At 44.8% G+C, this 18,071-nt stretch overlaps 1 protein-coding gene across 1 annotated transcript in view; it reads right to left on the bottom strand.

The window, feature by feature from the left end:
- The window catches only part of rnf220b (ring finger protein 220b), a gene marked incomplete at both ends in the record, with an annotated part of 88,392 nt that extends 70,632 nt beyond the window's left edge, over positions 1-17,760 (bottom strand). Inside the window, one exon of the mRNA XM_084171661.1 lies at positions 17,121-17,760. Coding sequence (XP_084027787.1) covers positions 17,121-17,760 — 640 coding nt within the window. The remainder of the gene's footprint in view (positions 1-17,120) is intronic.
- Between the last annotated feature and the right edge of the window lie 311 nt (positions 17,761-18,071).

The raw sequence follows: 18,071 nt of genomic DNA, 5'->3' as shown, positions 1-18,071 counted from the left end.
TGCATGACTGTAAGTCGCTTTGGATAAAAGCGTCTGCAAAATGGTATGTTATTATTATTACTATCTGGAAAAAGCAAATTTAAGACACAGAAGGACAATAAAAAAAAAAAGAAAAATAATGGATACTAGGGGTGCCCAGAGAATCCTAAAGGGGAGGGTCAGCTAGTGGCAGTAACTATGCAGGCTGATGAAGAACCTATGCTAAAGGTTCAGGTGAAGAATAGAGGCACCCCAATGATGATAGATACTGGAGCAACTTACTCATGTGTAAATCCAAATTATGCCTCTCACCAACCCCATGTCAGGCAAAGATGCACAGCCAGTAGAATGTTCATGACAAACGTAGTTAATACATATGACAGTTCCAGTAGAATAAGAAGCAGGAAAAAGCTACATGTGTACATATATTAGTGTCAGAACAAATTCCAGTTAATTTAGTAGGAAGAGATACACTGTGTAGAATGGGGGTCCAGATTAAATGCAGATCAGAGGGACTAATAATAGTTAAGGAAGGGGTATGTCCACAGAAGGTAATGGGGAAACCATCATCACATTCGTAAACTATTTTGGTAGAAGGGCTGCGGCTTTTGTGGAGCGACGGGTAACGGTGCTTCGAGGGTGACTGTTTTCGATGTGTGCAGAGGGTCCCTGGTTCGAGCCCAGGTAGGGACGGAAGCAACATTGATGCTGTTGACCCTGATATCTGGTTGCTGCGGAAAAAGGAGGAGGTCAAAAGGGGGGTGAGTGTAACCGGTGTGAAATGGCTAGCTAGTTAGCGGTGCGCGCTGGTGGCATTTTGATCGGTGACGTCACTCGCTCTGAGACCTTGAAGTAGTTGTTTCCCTTGCTCTGCTAGGGCCACAGGTATGTGGGAAAGTAAAACAAACAAGGCAAGGGATAGCATATTTGAGTTTTCGATGTCACAAAGCATGTTGGAGTGATTGAGTGGTAGCAGTGCGGCTAAGGAAAAGCCTAGGGGTTTAAATCTTATGTGATTTTATTTCGTTTTATGTGCGATGAATTGTGGAATTCACAGGAGAAGGGAGCAGTCACAAGTTATGTTCTTGAGGGTTTTCGGAAAGGAGGGATCAGGAGATGTGGCAAGAGAGTGAGAATTTCGAATTTAGATTGTGTGGACTGATTAAGAGGTATCAAAATGGAAACCAACTAAATTTGTCCTTTTTCTTCCAGAAAAAAGGGGGGAGTGATTCTCTTTTCTTAGAAATATTTTCTGAGACTATAAATAAGGCCTGGCCATTTTTTGTTTGTTTATTGTTTTACTATATGGTGTTCGAATAACCACAAACAAACTACTTCGTATGAAATGTTAGCTGTATAGGATTTCTATTTCTATTTTGGGTTTTTTGACAGGATGGAAGTGAAATATCTTAAAGGGGCATACACATGTAATGTGGGTTTTTATTTACTGAGGGATAAGTAAATATGTGTGATTTATTTTGAAAAGAGCTGTACTAAGGACTTACTGTACACTCGGGATACAACATTTATCCAATTATCTTGATGGTTGTTAAGAGTAGTATACTATTGGATGAAACAATTCATTGAATGATTTCAATGACCTCTGAAATCTGTCCTGGCTTTATAGTGTGACCTGATCACCCGCACTGTAAATTCTAGAGGCATGCTGAATTAGGGGGTTGGATATAATAAGGATAATTGTAAAGAAGTATATAATTTGGAAAAAATCCTATATATAAATTAGTCCAAACAGGACAAGGATGGAGTGAGAGAGTTAGTCCTGAAGGAGAGGTATTCCTTGAATAGTGATATTTACAGTTAAGTAAAGATATGCTCAAGGGTTGTCATTTTAAGTTAGTTATTATTTTTGGTTTAACAAGCAGTGTTGTTGTTCTTTTGTTTTTTGAACACATGAATCACGATGGGATGCATGTGTCCAAAGGGGGGAAGGTGTTAACGATTTTGTTTTTTTGGGCTTACAGGGGTTTTAAAGGTGTTGTAATATTTTTGGGGGTTTACAGGAGTTTTAATGGTTTAATGGTTTTAATGTTTTTGTGGTAAGATATGCAAATTGTATTAAGGATATGAGCAGTAGTAATAATGTGTTATGGGTTAGGTTAAATCTTTTTTGTTTTTGTGTTAGGAGGCAGGGTGTAGTGGAGGTCTGTCTACAACAAGCTGGAAGCAGGTGTGCTTCATAATCTCAAGGCTTCTCTTGACGGATGAGAGGACATAAGTAGCATACTGTGTCTCACCTAACCTAACAATGCTCCTAAGATTTTATTTTCATGGGTGAAGATAACTCTGCCCAACTGAGTAGGAGAGTCTGAGCATTCTCTGCGCCTTGGAGACTATGTGATGGCAAAAGACTACAGAAGAAAGAGCTGGAAAGACCCTATGTGGAGGGGCCTGTACCAGGTGTTGTTGGCTACCTTAATGATGGTAAAAGTGGTGGAGACAGATACTTAGATCCATGTTTTCACTATAGGAGTGTTCCAACCTCAGCCATTGGGTAGCATTGTTGTCTTTTGTGTGTGTCTGTGCTTGTATGTCTTTGCAGCAGTAACTCCGAGCTTCCCTATGGGTAGGCTGGTAGAAGGACACTCTTCGCAGACCGATGTCGATAGATTGAGAGGGACTCTGGCTGATCCGGAGACCCTAGTGACGGGGGAAGGTTAACAAATAAAGTGACCATACATCGTTGTCCAGGTTACACCAACAACGGTACGGATAGAGGGGAGCGCGATCGGGTATCATCTAAACCATTGTACCAGAGTGAGGGAACTGATGATTAAGAGACTTTCAAGACCGCCGAGAGATTCCAGACCACCGAGAGATTCCAGACCACCGAGAGATTCCAGACCACCGAGAGAGTCCAGACCTCCAAGATGCACCAGATATCCTTATCTTTGATTTCTCTACACTTGACTAGTTCCCTGAGAATAAGGGGAATGGAGTATTGATGATAATAATAAAGAGCAGAAGAACAAGACATAGAAGGGATATAGACAGGATTCAAATGTATATTCTTGCACAGGCAGGAACCATAACTAAAATGCAGGAAGGGATCACTATTAAAATACAAGGGTTAAAATATTATTGGTGTGTGTGGAACCAGCACAAAGAGTATGGGGAAGTCACATGGGGTAGTGTGACCTTAAGATAATGAAAGAAAGAGACAGGTGAATCATAGACATAAAGGAGAACAGTCCAAGACTTAGATAAACAATTTGATGTAGTACTTAGTGTTAGATTTCCAGGGGGGAATGTGTTGTTGGAGTAGTTATTCCTTGGGAAAGTGCACTAAACCCTGTACATGTTAGAGCCATACCAAATACAGAAGAAAGGGAATGGAAGGAGCCGTTAAACAATGATTGGTATAGATGAGTACAATATATTATATTACAATTAAATAAAGAAAATAGTCTAATATGCACCACATCTCCGTTTAAAATCTTCACAGTTACTAGGACTGTGTTATGATTCAACTACAACTTTTGTCATATAAGGAACTCGGAAAGACCATATTGGCCAGCAGAATGTTTGTAATATTTAGGAAATCCTAAATATAAACAATTTTATGATCAACCAGGATGAGGAGAGAAGTGTAAGCAATTGTTAGAATAGGAACAAGGAAAGGGAAACACCAGAGTAATGTCAAATAGATTATGAGCAAAAATATAGGAATGCTACAATAAAACAATTGGGTTATATAATTTGGGAGAATTCAAGGGAGAATGTGAAACTAGGGGGTGTTTAAACAGATAGCCTTTGGAATACAGGGACCCCTCAAAGGAAAATCTATCAGGCATTAGATAGAAATGGGTATAAGAATGAGTGATGAAACATAATGATTTGTCATGTAGACAATGTTAATAGGGATGTTTTGGATTGGAAATTAACTCAACTGAACTGTTATGATCTGTCCTTTCCTGAGGTTACTACGGATGGTGTCGTAATGCATAGCAGAGATAATTCGGTCCAGAACGGTGTAAACCTCAATAAAAACCAAAAACCCTCTACCCGGCTGAAGAGGAGCAACAAAGGCGTTGAAGACGTTCCTGTCTGACACCACCTCTGCCAGGAGACCTGAATCCAGCATCAAATCAAAGCAATCAATTGCCTTCTCTTTTGTGACTTTTCTCTCAGGAATGTGACAGGAGTCCATGTGGAGTGAGCAGGAGGAGAGAGGTCTGTGCAAATGCAACGTTCTTCGTAGTTTGGGTATACTGGTTTGCAAATGGACAAAACAGAATGATGGTGGAGGTGGGGAGGCTCAGGTGTGACATCGGAATTGGGGCATTGCCATGGGCAATCCAAGATGAACTATGAAGCTATCTGAAGAACATAATGAAGACGCCAGAAGATTGAGTGCCGGTAGAGGAAGGGAGTGTTAGTTGAGGTAGTATGTTGATTAAGGAGGTATTATACACTGCTAAATTTATAGTAATTTAGACTAGGAATGCATTAAGATAATGATCTATTGTAATTATTGTTATGAGGAAGTTAATGCTAGAATTATGATAATATAAATATACATTCCGCCAGTGTCAATATGTGCCAAGGTGAGAGTTTTAACTTTGAATGATGGAACAAAGGTGACTAATTAAGAATTGTCATTCTAAAGTTGTTTTGGGTAATTAATTTGATTATGATTATAAATTATAAGTGGACTAATTGATCTGAATAAGTTATTAATATTAATGCCTAGTGATGTTGACATTGCAATTAATGGATTAGATATTGATATTGATTATTTTGATTGTTATAATACTTGTGATATGGGTGAAAAATGATTATGTAAGCTAAAGATGTTGACACCATTCTTAACATGCCCTAGATATTATTGTCAAGATAAAGTTGCATATGTTGATGTGTTAGGATACTAATAAATATATGAGAAAATGCTACAATTAAACAGAAGTGGGGAGCAATGTTTACAAAGATGGCAATCATGATAGGCATAGCACTTGTAGTAATGGGAATGGTATTTTGCTGTATACTACCTCTGTTAAAATCATTTGTTGATCCAAACCACAGTAAAACAAATAACTGTACAGATCATTGTTACTAGTTCAGCCAAAGAAATACACCCAGTTCAGGGAGCTCCAGGACAGTATGTAAATGAATATGGGACATTTTGTAAACGTTAAGGGAGGACCAATGGACTGTCCATTTGGGAATTCTGAATGTTTGTATGGAGTTGTTCCTGGAGGTGGATGGGCTTGCCATGGTTACAAAGCCCAATAGAAAAAAGTGGAGGTTAATTTAGAGGAAAACCTTCTAGACTTGTAATCAATACCTGACTGGGCTCTGGGTCCTCATCAGGATGGGTCAAGTAATGAGGAAGATATATTGGTTTAAATATATGCACGTAAAATGTAACCACATATGGCAAGGTTAGGAATAAGTAAATGCACAGGCTTACATTCATTTTTACAATTAATCTTTGTATTGTTGGGACATTGTTGGAATGTCCCAAAGGGGGGATTATATGGTATTATTTTATGTATCATTAAGGCAAATGTAGGGAGAGGTCAAAGGTAAAATAATAATATTAGTAATAAACATGACTATGTTTAAATGAATGTACAGTGGGGAGAACAAGTATTTGATACACTGCCGATTTTGCAGGTTTTCCTACTTACAAAGCATGTAGAGGTCTGTAATTTTTATCATAGGCACACTTCAACTGTGAGAGACGGAATCTAAAACAAAAATCCAGAAAATCACATTGTATGATTTTTAAGTAATTAATTTGCATTTTATTGCATGACATAAGTATTTGATCACCTACCAACCAGTAAGAATTCCGGGCTCTCACAGACCTGTTAGTTTTTGTTTAAGAAGCCCTCCTGTTCTCCACTCATTACCTGTATTAACTGCACCTGTTTGAACTCGTTACCTGTATTAAAGACACCTGTCCACACACTCAATCAAAGAGACTCCAACCTCTCCACAATGGCCAAGACCAGAGAGCTGTGTAAGGACATCAGGGATAAAATTGTAGACCTGCACAAGGCTGGGATGGGCTACAGGACAATAGGCAAGCAGCTTGGCGCAATTATTAGAAAATGGAAGAAGTTCAAGATGACGGTCAATCACCCTCGGTCTGGGGCTCCATGCAAGATCTCACCTCGTGGGGCATCAATGATCATGAGGAAGGTGAGGGATCAGCCCAGAACTACACGGCAGGACCTAATCAATGACCTGAAGAGAGCTGGGACCACAGTCTCAAAGAAAACCATTAGTAACACACTACGCCGTCATGGATTAAAATCCTGCAGCGCACGCAAGGTCCCCCTGCTCAAGCCAGCGCATGTCCAGGCCCGTCTGAAGTTTGCCAATGACCATCTGGATGATCCAGAGGAGGAATGGGAGAAGGTCATGTGGTCTGATGAGAGAAAAATAGAGCCTTTTGGTCTAAACTCCACTCACCGTGTTTGAAGGAAGAAGAAGGATGAGTTCAACCCCAAGAACACCATCCCAACCGTGAAGCATGGAGGTGGAAACATCATTCTTTGGGGATGCTTTTTTGCAAAGGGGATAGGACGACTGCACCGTATTGAGGGGAGGATGGATGGGGCCATGTGTCGCGAGATCTTGGCCAACAACCTCCTTCCCTCAGTAAGAGCATTGAAGATGGGTCGTGGCTGGGTCTTCCAGCATGACAACGACCCGAAACACACAGCCAGGGCAACTAAGGAGTGGCGCCGTAAGAAGCATCTCAAGGTCCTGGAGTGGCCTAGCCAATCTCCAGACCTGAATCCAATAGAACATCTTTGGAGGGAGCTGAAAGTCAGTATTGCCCAGCGACAGCCCCGAAACCTGAAGGATCTGGAGAAGGTCTGTATGGAGGAGTGGGCCAAAATCCCTGCTGCAGTGTGTGCAAACCTGGTCAAGACCTACAGGAAACGTATGATCTCTGTAATTGCAAACAAAGGTTTCTGTACCAAATACTAAGTTCTGCTTTTCTGATGTATCAAATACTTATGTCATGCAATAAAATGCAAATTAATTACTTAAAAATCATACAATGTGATTTTCTGGATTTTTAGATTCTGTCTCTCACAGTTGAAGTGTACCTATGATAAAAATTACAGACCTCTACATGCTTTGTAAGTAGGAAAACCTGCAAAATCGGCATTGTATCAAATACTTGTTCTTCCCACTGTATGTGCTCTGTCACAGGGGCTCTCAAACTGTGGCCCATGGGCTTATTATGGACACATTGTATGCATTACCTTAGTTCTTTTTTAAGAAGGGGCCTAGGCCACGCAGCCAATAGAATGATAGAATGAGAGGCTTCATATAGAAAAAAGCATTCATGACCTTTTGGAGTGGACATTGTGTGACAGCTGGACGTTGGAAAAGAAGGGTGGTGCAGAACTAAAATAAGTTAGGAATTTGCCATAAGGGGGTAACTGAATATGCTATGGAAGTATGTTTGTGCATTTGTGTATGTGTATAAAAGGGAGCTCTAAGCCAAAGAGAGACAGCCGTTTCATGGAACTGCTCGGCTTTCGTTATTAGATAATAAAAGTCTAATTTTTGGATTCACAGGCTCTAGTTTCTTGAGAGATATGTTTGAGTTGACTACTTACGAGTCATATATATTTCTACGACAGTGACTATCTCATGAAGCTGGTTGAGAGAATGCCAAGAGTGTGCAAAGCTGTCATCAAGGGAAAGGGTGGCTATTTGAAGAATCTCAAATATAAAATATATTTCGATTTGTTTAACACTTTTTTGGTTACTACATGATTCCATATGTGTTATTTCATAGTTTTGATGACTTCACTATTATTCTACAATGTAGAAAATAGTAAAAATAAAGAAAAACCCTGGAATGAGTAGGTGTGTCCAAACTTTTGTCTGGTACTGTATGAACGGTCACTTTGGGGACGACTTCGTCAATGCACTTATTAATGAAGCCGGTGACTGATGTGGTAAACTTCTCAGTGCCATCAGATGAATCCTGGAATATATTCCAGTCTGTGCTAGCGAAACAGTCCTATAGGTTAGCATCCACTTCATCTGACCACTTCCGTATTGAGCGCGTCACTAGTACTTTCTGTTTGAGTTTTTGCTTGTAAGCAGGAATCAGGAGGATAGAGTTATGGTCAGATTTGCCAAATGGAGGGTGAGGGAGAGCTTTGTATATGTCTCTGTGTGTGGAGTAAATCTGATCTACAGTTTCTTCACCTCTAGTTGCACAGGTGACATGGTGGTAGAAATGAGGTAGTTTCAGTTTCCCTGCACTAAAGTCCCCGGCCACTAGGAGTGCCGCCTCTGGGTGAGCATTTTCTTGTTTGCTTATGGCCCTATACAGCTCATTGAGTGCGGTCTTAGTGCCAGCATCGGTTTGTGGTGGTAAATAGACAGCTATGAAAAATACAGATGAAAACTCTCTTGGTAAATCGTTTTTTATTTATTTATTTCACCTTTATTTAACCAGGTAAGCCAGTTGAGAACAAGTTCTCATTTACAACTGCGACCTGGCCAAGATAAAGCAAAGCAGTGCGATAAAAACACAGAGTTACATATGGGGTAAAAAAACATAAAGTCAAAAAATACAACAGAAAATATATATATACAGTGTGTGCAAATGTAGCAAGTTATGGAGGCAAGGCAATAAATAGGCTATAGTGCAAAATAATTACAATTAGAATGCTAGATGTGCAAGATATTATGTGCAAATAGAGATACTGGGGTGCAAAAGAGCAAAATAAATAACAATATAGGGATGAGGTAGTTGGGTGTGCTAATTTCAGATGGGCTGTGTACAGGTGCAGTGATCGGTAAGGTGCTCTGACAACTGATGCTTAAAGTTAGTGAGGGAGATGAGAGTCTCCAGCTTCAGAGATTTTTGCAATTCGTTCCAGTCATTGGCAGCAGAGAACTGGAAGGAATGGCGGCCAAAGGAGGTGTTGGCTTTGGGAATGACCAGTGAGATATACCTGCTGGAGCGCAGACTACGGGTGGGTGCTGCTATGGTGACCAATGAGCTAAGATAAGGCGGGGATTTGCCTAGCAGTGATTTATAGATGGCCTGGAGCCAGTGGATTTGACGACGAACATGTAGTGAGGACCAGCCAACAAGAGCGTACAGGTCACAGTGGTGGGTAGTGTATGGGGCTTTGGAGACAAAACAGATGGCACTATGATAGACTACATCCAATTTGCTGAGTAGAGTGTTGGAGGCTATTTTGTAAATGACATCGCCGAAGTCAAGGATCTTGTAGGATAGTCAGTTTTACGAGGGCATGTTTGGCAGCATGAGTGAAGGAGGCTTTGTTGCGAAATAGGAAGCTGATTATAGATTTAACTTTGGATTGGATATTCTTAATGTGAGTCTGGAAGGAGAGTTTACAGTCTAACCAGACACCTAGGTATTTGTAGATGTCCACATACTCTAGGTCAGACCCGTCGAGAGTGGTGATTCTAGTCGGGTGGGCGGGTGCCAGCAGCGTTCGATTGAAGAGCATGCATTTAGTTTTACTAGTGTTTAAGAGCAGTTGGAGGCTACTGAAGGAGTGCTGTATGGCATTGAAGCTCGTTTGGAGGTTAGTTAACACAGTGTCCAATGAAGGGCCAGATGTATACAAAATGGTGTCGTCTGCGTAGAGGTGGATCTGAGAGTCACCAACAGCAAGAGCGACATCATTGATATACACAGAGAAAAGAGTCGGCCCAAGAATTGAACCCTGTGGCACCCCCATAGAGACTGCCATAGGTCCAGACAACAGGCCCTCCGATTTGACACATTGAACTCTATCTGAGAAGTAGTTGGTGAACCAGGCGAGGCAGTCATTTGAGAAACCAAGGCTATTTAGTCTGCCAATAAGAATGCGGTGGTTGACAGAGTCGAAAGCCTTGGCCAGGTCGATGAAGACAGCTGCACAGTACTGTCTATTATCAATCGCGGTTATAATATCGTTTAGGACCTTGAGCGTGGCTGAAGTGCACCCATGACCAGCTCGGAAACCGGATTGCATAGCGGAGAAGGTACGGTGGGATTCGAAATGGTCAGTGATCTGTTTGTTAACTTGGCTTTCAAATACTTTCGAAAGGCAGGGCAGGATGGATATAGGTCTGTAACAGTTTGGATCTAGAGTGTCACCCCCTTTGAAGAGGGGGATGACCACGGCAGCTTTCCAATCTCTGGGGATCTCAGACGTTACGAAAGAGAGGTTGAACAGGCTAGTAATAGGGGTTGCGACAATTTCGGCAGCTAGTTTTAGAAAGAAAGGGTCCAGATTGTCTAGCCCAGCTGATTTGTAGGGGTCCAGATTTTGCAGCTCTTTCAGAACATCAGCTGTCTGAATTTGTGTGAAGGAGAAGCGGGGGGGGGGGGGGGCATGGGCAAGTTGCAGCGGAGGGTGCAGAGTTGGTGGCCGGGGTAGTGGTAGCCAGGTGGAAAGCATGGCCAGCCGTAGCAAAATGCTTGTTGAAATTCTCGATTATTGTAGATTTATCGGTGGTGATAGTGTTTCCTAGCCTCAGTGCAGTGGGGAGGAAGTGCTCTTATTCTCCATGGACTTTACAGTGTCCCAAAACTTTTTGGAGTTAGTGCTACAGGATGCAAATTTCTGTTTGAAAAAGTTAGCCTTTGCTTTCCTGACTGCTTGTGTATATTGGTTCCTAACTTCCCTGAAAAGTTGCATATCGCGGGGGCTATTTGATGCTAATGCAGTACGCCACAGGATGTTTTTGTGCTGGTCAAGGGCAGTCAAGTCTGAGGAGAACCAGGGGCTATATCTGTTCTTAGTTCTGTATTTTTTGAATGGGGCATGTTTATTTAAGATTGAGAGGAAATTACTTTTAAAGAACAACCAGGCATCCTCTACTGACGGAATGAGATCTATATCCATCCAGGATACCTGGGCCAGGTCAATTAGGAAGGCCTGCTTGCTAAAGTGTTTTAGGGAGCGTTTGACAGTGATGAGGGGTGGTCGTTTGACCGCGGACCCGTTACGGACGCAGGCAATAAGGCAGTGATCGCTGAGATCCTGGTTGAAGACAGCGGAGGTGTATTTAGAGGGTAAGTTAGTCAGGATGATATCTATGAGGGTACCCGTGTTTACGGATTTAGGGTTGTACCTGGTAGGTTCGTTGATAATTTGTGTGAGATTGAGGGCATCTAGTTTGGATTGTAGGATGGCCGGGGTGTTAAGCATATCCCAATTTAGGTCACCAAGCAGTACGAACTCTGAGGATAAATGGGGGGCAATCAATTCACATATGGTGTCCAGGGCACAGCTGGGGGCTGAGGGGGGTCTGTAGCAAGCGGCAACAGTGAGAGACTTATTTCTGGAAAGGTGGATTTTTAGAAGTAGAAGCTCAAACTGTTTGGGCACAGACCTGGATAGTATGATAGAGCTCTGCAGGCTATCTCTACAATAGATTGCAACTCCACCCCCTTTGGCAGTTCTATCTAGACGGAAAATGTTATAGTTGGGGATGGAAATTTCAGAATTTTTGGTGGCCTTCCTAAGCCAGGATTCAGACACATTCAAATAGTAAGGTCTACAGCTTATCATGAGGTATTCTAACTCAGGCGAGCAGAACCTCGAGACTTCCTTAATATTAGAGATTGCGCACCAGCTGTTGTTAACAAAGAGACACACACTACCTCCCCTGAGCTTTTCCAATGCCACTGTTCTGTCCTGCTGATGTATAGAACAACCAGCTAGATTTAAATTTACCATGTCCTTGTTCAGCCATGACTCAGAGAAACATAAGATATTACAGTTCTTCAGATCACGTTGATAGGATAGTCTCGAACGGAGCTCATCCAGTTTATTCTCCAGTGATTACATGTTTGCCAATAGAACGGAGGGTAGAGGCGATAAATACACTCTCCGACGTAGTCTGGTCAGGTATACAGCATGCCGGCCTCTATAGCGCCATTTTCTCCTTCTTCTAGTGTCAGGGATTTTGGCCTGGTCTGGGATAATCAATGTCTTTCGCCTCCGACTCATTGAAGTAGAAGTCCTCGTCCAAATCAAGGTTAGTGATAGCTGTTCTGATTACCAGAAGCTCTTTTCGGTCATAGGAAACGATGACAGAAACATTATGTACAAAAAAATGAAGATAACTTCATTGTAAATAAGAATTTGTTCTTAACTGACTTGCCTAGTTAAATAAATAAAAATAAATGTACCACTTTGTGGTAGTAATTAGAAGTTAAAATTGTAATTCAATAAAAATGTAAATGGTGTACCAGCTAAATTGCAATGCTGAAGGGATAGGTACATTCTATGAATTATATTTATATGATTGAAATGACACCCACCCTGTATTCAAGAGCATATTGTGTCTCAACCGATGGTGGGCACAACACAAAAACCTCAGATGATTTAAAGTAGGGTCTAAGCTACAACATATGCGAATATGAGTTTACTCATTTTTAGATAATTTACGTTAAAGGTTAAAAAATATATTTTTTATTTCAACTAATTATAAAATAGTTTGACAACACTGTTTATACGTTTTTAAATAATATCAAACTCAACCGTTGATTTTTTCCAGTGATGAAGACATGGATGTTGCAACACAACAGAATGTCATGGTATGGTGGGGTATGCAAAATGGGTCAACTTTGAGCACCTCTGTCACGAACTTCGGGAACAGAGGACCAAGGCGCAGCATTGAATGCGAACATACTTTTTATTTGGTGATTACACGAACAAAACAACAAACGATAACGTGACGTCCACGGTCTAACACAAACCACACTGGAACAAGATCCCACAACCACTGTGGGAAAACAGCCTGTCTAAATGTGGTTCCCAATCAGAGACAACCAGCAACAGCTGACACTCGTTGCCTCTGATTGAGAACCACTCTGGCCAACATAGAAATACTTAAACTAGAATGTAAAACACATGAAAACTCACACCCTGGCTCAACATACTAGAGTCCCCAGAGCCAGGGCGTGACAGTACCCCCACCCCAAAGGCGCGGACTCCGACCGCGCCAACCAAACACCACAGGGGAGGGACCGGGTGGGCACTCCGCCTTGGCGGCGGATCCGGCTCCGGGCATGATCCCCACTCCCTCTCTAACCCCCCAAAGTACCCCTGGTCCGGTCTGGCCCTGCTGACCGGAGCTGGACTGAACACTGGTGGAGCGGATTGCTCTAGCTCCGGCGTGGAGCAGCTGACCGGTACCGGACCAGGCACCGGTGGAACAGGCACGGGCTGTGCCGGACTGACGACGCACACCACTGGCTTGGTGTGGGGAGCACGAACAGGCCGAGCCGGGCTGGCGACGTGCACCATAGGCTTGGTGCGGGGAGCAGGAGCGGGCCGGAGCGGACCGGACCGGGCTGACGAAGCGCACCACAGACTTGGTGCAGAGAGCAGGAATGGACCGGGCCGGGCTGGCGACGCGCACCACTGACTTGGTGCGGGGAGCAGGAACAGGCCGGGCCGGGTTGGCGACGCGCACCATAGGCTTGGTGCGGGGAGCAGGAACAGGCCAGACCGGGCTGACGAAGCGCACCATAGGCTTGGTGCGGGGAGCATGAACAGGCCTGACCGGGCTGACGAAGCGCACCATAGGCTTGGTGCGGGGAGTAGGAACGGGCCGGACCGGGCTGACGAAGCGCACCACTGACTTGGTGCGGGGAGCAGGAACGGGCCGGACCGGGCTGACGAAGCGCACCACTGACTTGGTGCGGTGGGAGCAGGAGCGGGCCGGGCCGGGCTGGCGACGCGCACCATAGGCTTGGTGCGTGGAGCAGGAACAGGCCGGGCCGGGCTGGCGACGCGCACCATAGGCTTGGTGCGGGGAGCAGGAACAGGCCGGGCCGGGCTGACGACACGCACCACAGGCTCGATGCGAGGGACAGGAACAGGCCGGACCGTACTGGGGACACACACCACTGGCCCTACGCAGGGATCAGGAACGGGCCGGACCGGACTGGTAACACACCCCAGTACCTCTCGCCGTGCCTCTACACTTTCCCTCTACTCTGTGACCAGTGGCCCCCTTAACCTGGCGGCCTCCTCTGCAAACCCGCTGGACCGCTCCATCGCGGCCTCCTGCTGCCCCGTCGTCCATGGCGTCCACGGCGTGAGCCCCCCCCCTAAAAAATTTCTGGGTGTCTCTCCTCCCCGTGGACCAAGCCTCCCTATCTCTCGCCAGACTCTTCCTCCACTGCTCCAAAGTCCAACCACTCTGCTCTTCATTTGGCTTGACCCAGTCGAGACACTTCCTCCACTGCTCCCAAGTCCACCCTCTCTGCTCTTCACTGGGCTTGACCCAGTCGAGGTTGCCACGGAGATCCGCTAGCGATTCCCCTGGCGATGGCTCCTGAACACGCTGCTTGGTCCAGTTTTGGTGGGATCTTCTGTCACGAACGTCGGGAACAGAGGACCAAGGCGCAGCATTGAATTACACGAACAAAACAACAAACGATAACGTGACGTCCACGGTCTAACACAAACCACACTGGAACAAGATCCCACAACCACTGTGGGAAAACAGCCTGTCTAAATGTGGTTCCCAATCAGAGACAACCAGCAACAGCTGACACTCGTTGCCTCTGATTGAGAACCACTCTGGCCAACATAGAAATACTTAAACTAGAATGTAAAACACATGAAAACTCACACCCTGGCTCAACATACTAGAGTCCCCAGAGCCAGGGCGTGACAACCTCTATCTCCTGAATGTTTTGTCATTCAGGTACAAAAAGTAACATTCTGACAACTTCTTCCATGGGCAAACATGTATGGAAAGTTTTGTTTAAATTGAAAGCGATGCTGTTAAAAAGTGATTGAATTCAAATGGATTTACCCAGCTGATAGAATAGAGAGGGACAAAGAATGCCTGTGAACAAACTTGGTGTTTTGTAGTGTGTTTTTTTAATGTATGGGTCGTACTGTATGGGTCTTGAGGTATGGTTCGTGCTGTATGGGTCGTAGTGGATGGGTCATGAGGTATGGGTTGTCCTGTATGGGTTGTGTTTATGGGTTGTGCTGTATGGGTTGTGTACATTGGTCATGTTGTATGGGTTGTGTTGTATGGGTTGTGATGTATGGGTCGTACTGTATGGGTTGTGTTGTATGGGTCGTAATGTATGGGTCGTGCTGTATGGGTCGTGCTGTATGGGTCGTGTTGTATGGGTCATGTTGTATGGGTCGTGATGTATGGGTCGTGCTGTATGGGTTGTGTTGTATGGGTCGTGATGTATGGGTTGTGCTGTATGGGTCATGTTGTATGGGTCATACTGTATGGGTCGTGTTGTATGGGTCGTGGTGTATGGGTCGTGTTGTATGGGTCATGCTTTATGGGTCGTGCTGTATGGGTCATGTTGTATGGGTCGTGTTGTTTGGGTAGTATTGTATGGGTTGTGCTGTATGGGTCGTGTTGTATGGGTCATTCTGTATGGATCGTGCTGTATGGATCGTGCTGTATGGGTCGTGAATGTCCATATGTAGGCTACATGTCCTGGACATGTAATGTATGGTGTCATGTATTATCACGAATGATCATACAGAGGTTTTCTACATAGCAACCAAAGAGTTGCATTGTTGTAAGTTTTGAAGCGTAACACTGTCTTTTAGTCAGTCAAGAGGAACCAAATGTCAGACTTTAGAAAAGTACTGGGAGCTCAATTGCATCAAAGCCCTGAGTTTGCCTGAGCTTCAATCTAATTGGATAAAACAGGAAAAGCTGATTCTAACACTGAGAATACATTTTTCCAAAACTGATTTGATCTACATAGCACCACCCACTTTGGGTTGGGCAACCCTATTCTATGCCCTATTCTCCATCCATGCCTGTATTTTCATCAAATTATTCTCTAGGTTTGAAGGTAATATGAGCACACACACACACACACACACACACACACACACACACACACACACACATGCACGAGTGCACACTCACTCTCGTAATGAACACATACACAAACACACACAGACACACTCACACGGGATTCCTGCCTGTCATTCACCCGATGGCATGTCAAAACCAGGAAGTTCCACAAAGCCATACACACACGGGCATGCACACACACACACACACACACACACACACACACACACACACACACACACACACACACACACACACAAACAGTCTAACACACACACACAAATAATCAAACACACACACACACTCCAAACTTTTCTTAAGACAACGCATCCCATCTCCAGGCCTTGATGTGTGGGATGAAAAGTATCTTTGTGATTTGGGGGGATATCACGGCTCTCCCCCCTCCTCCCCTCTCATCCCCCCTCCTCCCTCTCTCCTCACTCTCATGGCCCTCCCCTGATCTACTGAGGATTGTGGGTCCTCTCTCTCTGGGGACTTTCATCTGTCAGGTGCCACCTTGGCGGCCGTGTGGGGGTTTGATTTCCCATCATGCTTTGTGCTGGAGTGTCTGCCTTCCTTCCCACTCTTTGGAGGTGGAGGCAAGACGAAGGCAGGCGAGCGCCGTCGTGCCCCCGCGCCGTCGGGCAATTATCCTCTAGCGTAATGAGGAGCAGCTCTCGCCCCGTCACTCTGACTGACACCTCCCTCCTTCATTTTGTCAACAAAACAGATGGCTCATAATGGCGTGGGTGGCCATATTGAGTTGAGGATGTTGTTTGTGGAGCAGAGTGCTGCGTCATTTCTCGTCGCATGGCTGCCTCGCTCGCTCTGTCATCTCGTTATCTCTGAATAGGGTGTTTCTCACTCAAACTTCCCCTCCTCTTATGTTTGTCTTCCACCTTATTGAAAAACTATCAATCCAGTGGTAGTACTAATGGTAATCCGTGACCAATAACCAGAAACATGGAACAATGGCCATTTTTTGCCAACTCATGTCAAGTCCACCAAGAGAGCGTCACATTCTTTGCACAAGAAGGAAAGGATTTGGGTTAAGATTGTCAAAGAGTAGAAAGGACACACTTCATAAAGACATACCAATACAAGATGTAGGCCTTCCATAACTGTCAATGATTTCAATCTTTGATTCTATCGATTGTATTGAAACCATGGATAAAAAAAGCTTACAATTCCAGCCAGCCTGGTATGAGGATTTTTCTGCGTGTTTTTCTATCACACTGTATTACTGACAGTATATTACCACCCATATAGATATGTTATGAGAAGTATATACAGAGGAGGATACTCACAGTGCTCCTTGCAGTCCTCCGGACTAGATGAGGCCTGTCTGTCCGACAGCAGCCCAGATACCGCAAACAACTTCCTCCTAGAATCCTCAGCGGCCTTGACCGACCCCGGTGTGGCAGAGAGGAAACGCCCTCCTCCAAAATCATACTCCTTCCCCTCCGAATCTGTGTAGCAGCCCTTGAGCCTCTTAGCAGGGGTGAAGGCTGACTGATAACCCCTGGCCTCCCTCTCCTCAGGCGGGGAGGAGAACGGTCGGAAGGCCCCTACCCCACTGTGGTTGAGCATCCCCAGGGAAGAGCCATCCAGGTTGTTGGGGTGAAACTGGAACTGGGGATGGAGGTGGAGCAGGGAGGCAGGGAAGTCTCTGGCGGGGAAGGAGCTGTGGCCGGAGATAGGCCCCTGACGGTTGTACATGGAGGCGAATGTGTAGGAGCCGGAAGGGAAGGGGAGGTGGAGGTCCTTCTCAGAGATGGGGACGCTGAAGGGCCTCGGGGCCTGGCATGGGACGGAGGCCTGGCAGGGGACGGAGGCATCGCGGCCAGCCTCGGCTGTGGAGGCCAGCACCATCAGGGCTGGGGAGGCCAGGCGACTGGGCAGGTAGGAGGAGCTGTCCATCTTGAAGGCGGGCCGGTGGAGGTCCATCCAATCCACACCTCCCTGTTTTTAAAGAGGGAGGGGACTGGTCAAAGGGGGAGGGGCTTTGTGATGGTGTGCTTTGGAGACAGATGAGGTTGAGGCTGAATGACTTCACTGTGGGCCAGTAACCGAAAAGTCACTGGGTCAAATCCCTCAGCCGAAAATCTGTCGATGTGGCCTTGTGTAAAATAAGACATTTTCATAAGGAATGTGCAATCTGGACAGAAAATTATGTTAAGAATGGTGATACACTTTCATAGTCTAAGTAACTAAACTGGGAAAGGGATAGCTGCGCTGATTAGTATTAGTAGCTGAGA

This window comes from Coregonus lavaretus (genome assembly GCF_964263955.1).
Source record: "Coregonus lavaretus genome assembly, chromosome: 11".
In the NCBI taxonomy this organism is placed as follows: domain Eukaryota; kingdom Metazoa; phylum Chordata; class Actinopteri; order Salmoniformes; family Salmonidae; genus Coregonus; species Coregonus lavaretus.
Note: the sequence above shows the minus strand (reverse complement) of the source record. Positions and strands in the feature narration are given on the sequence as shown.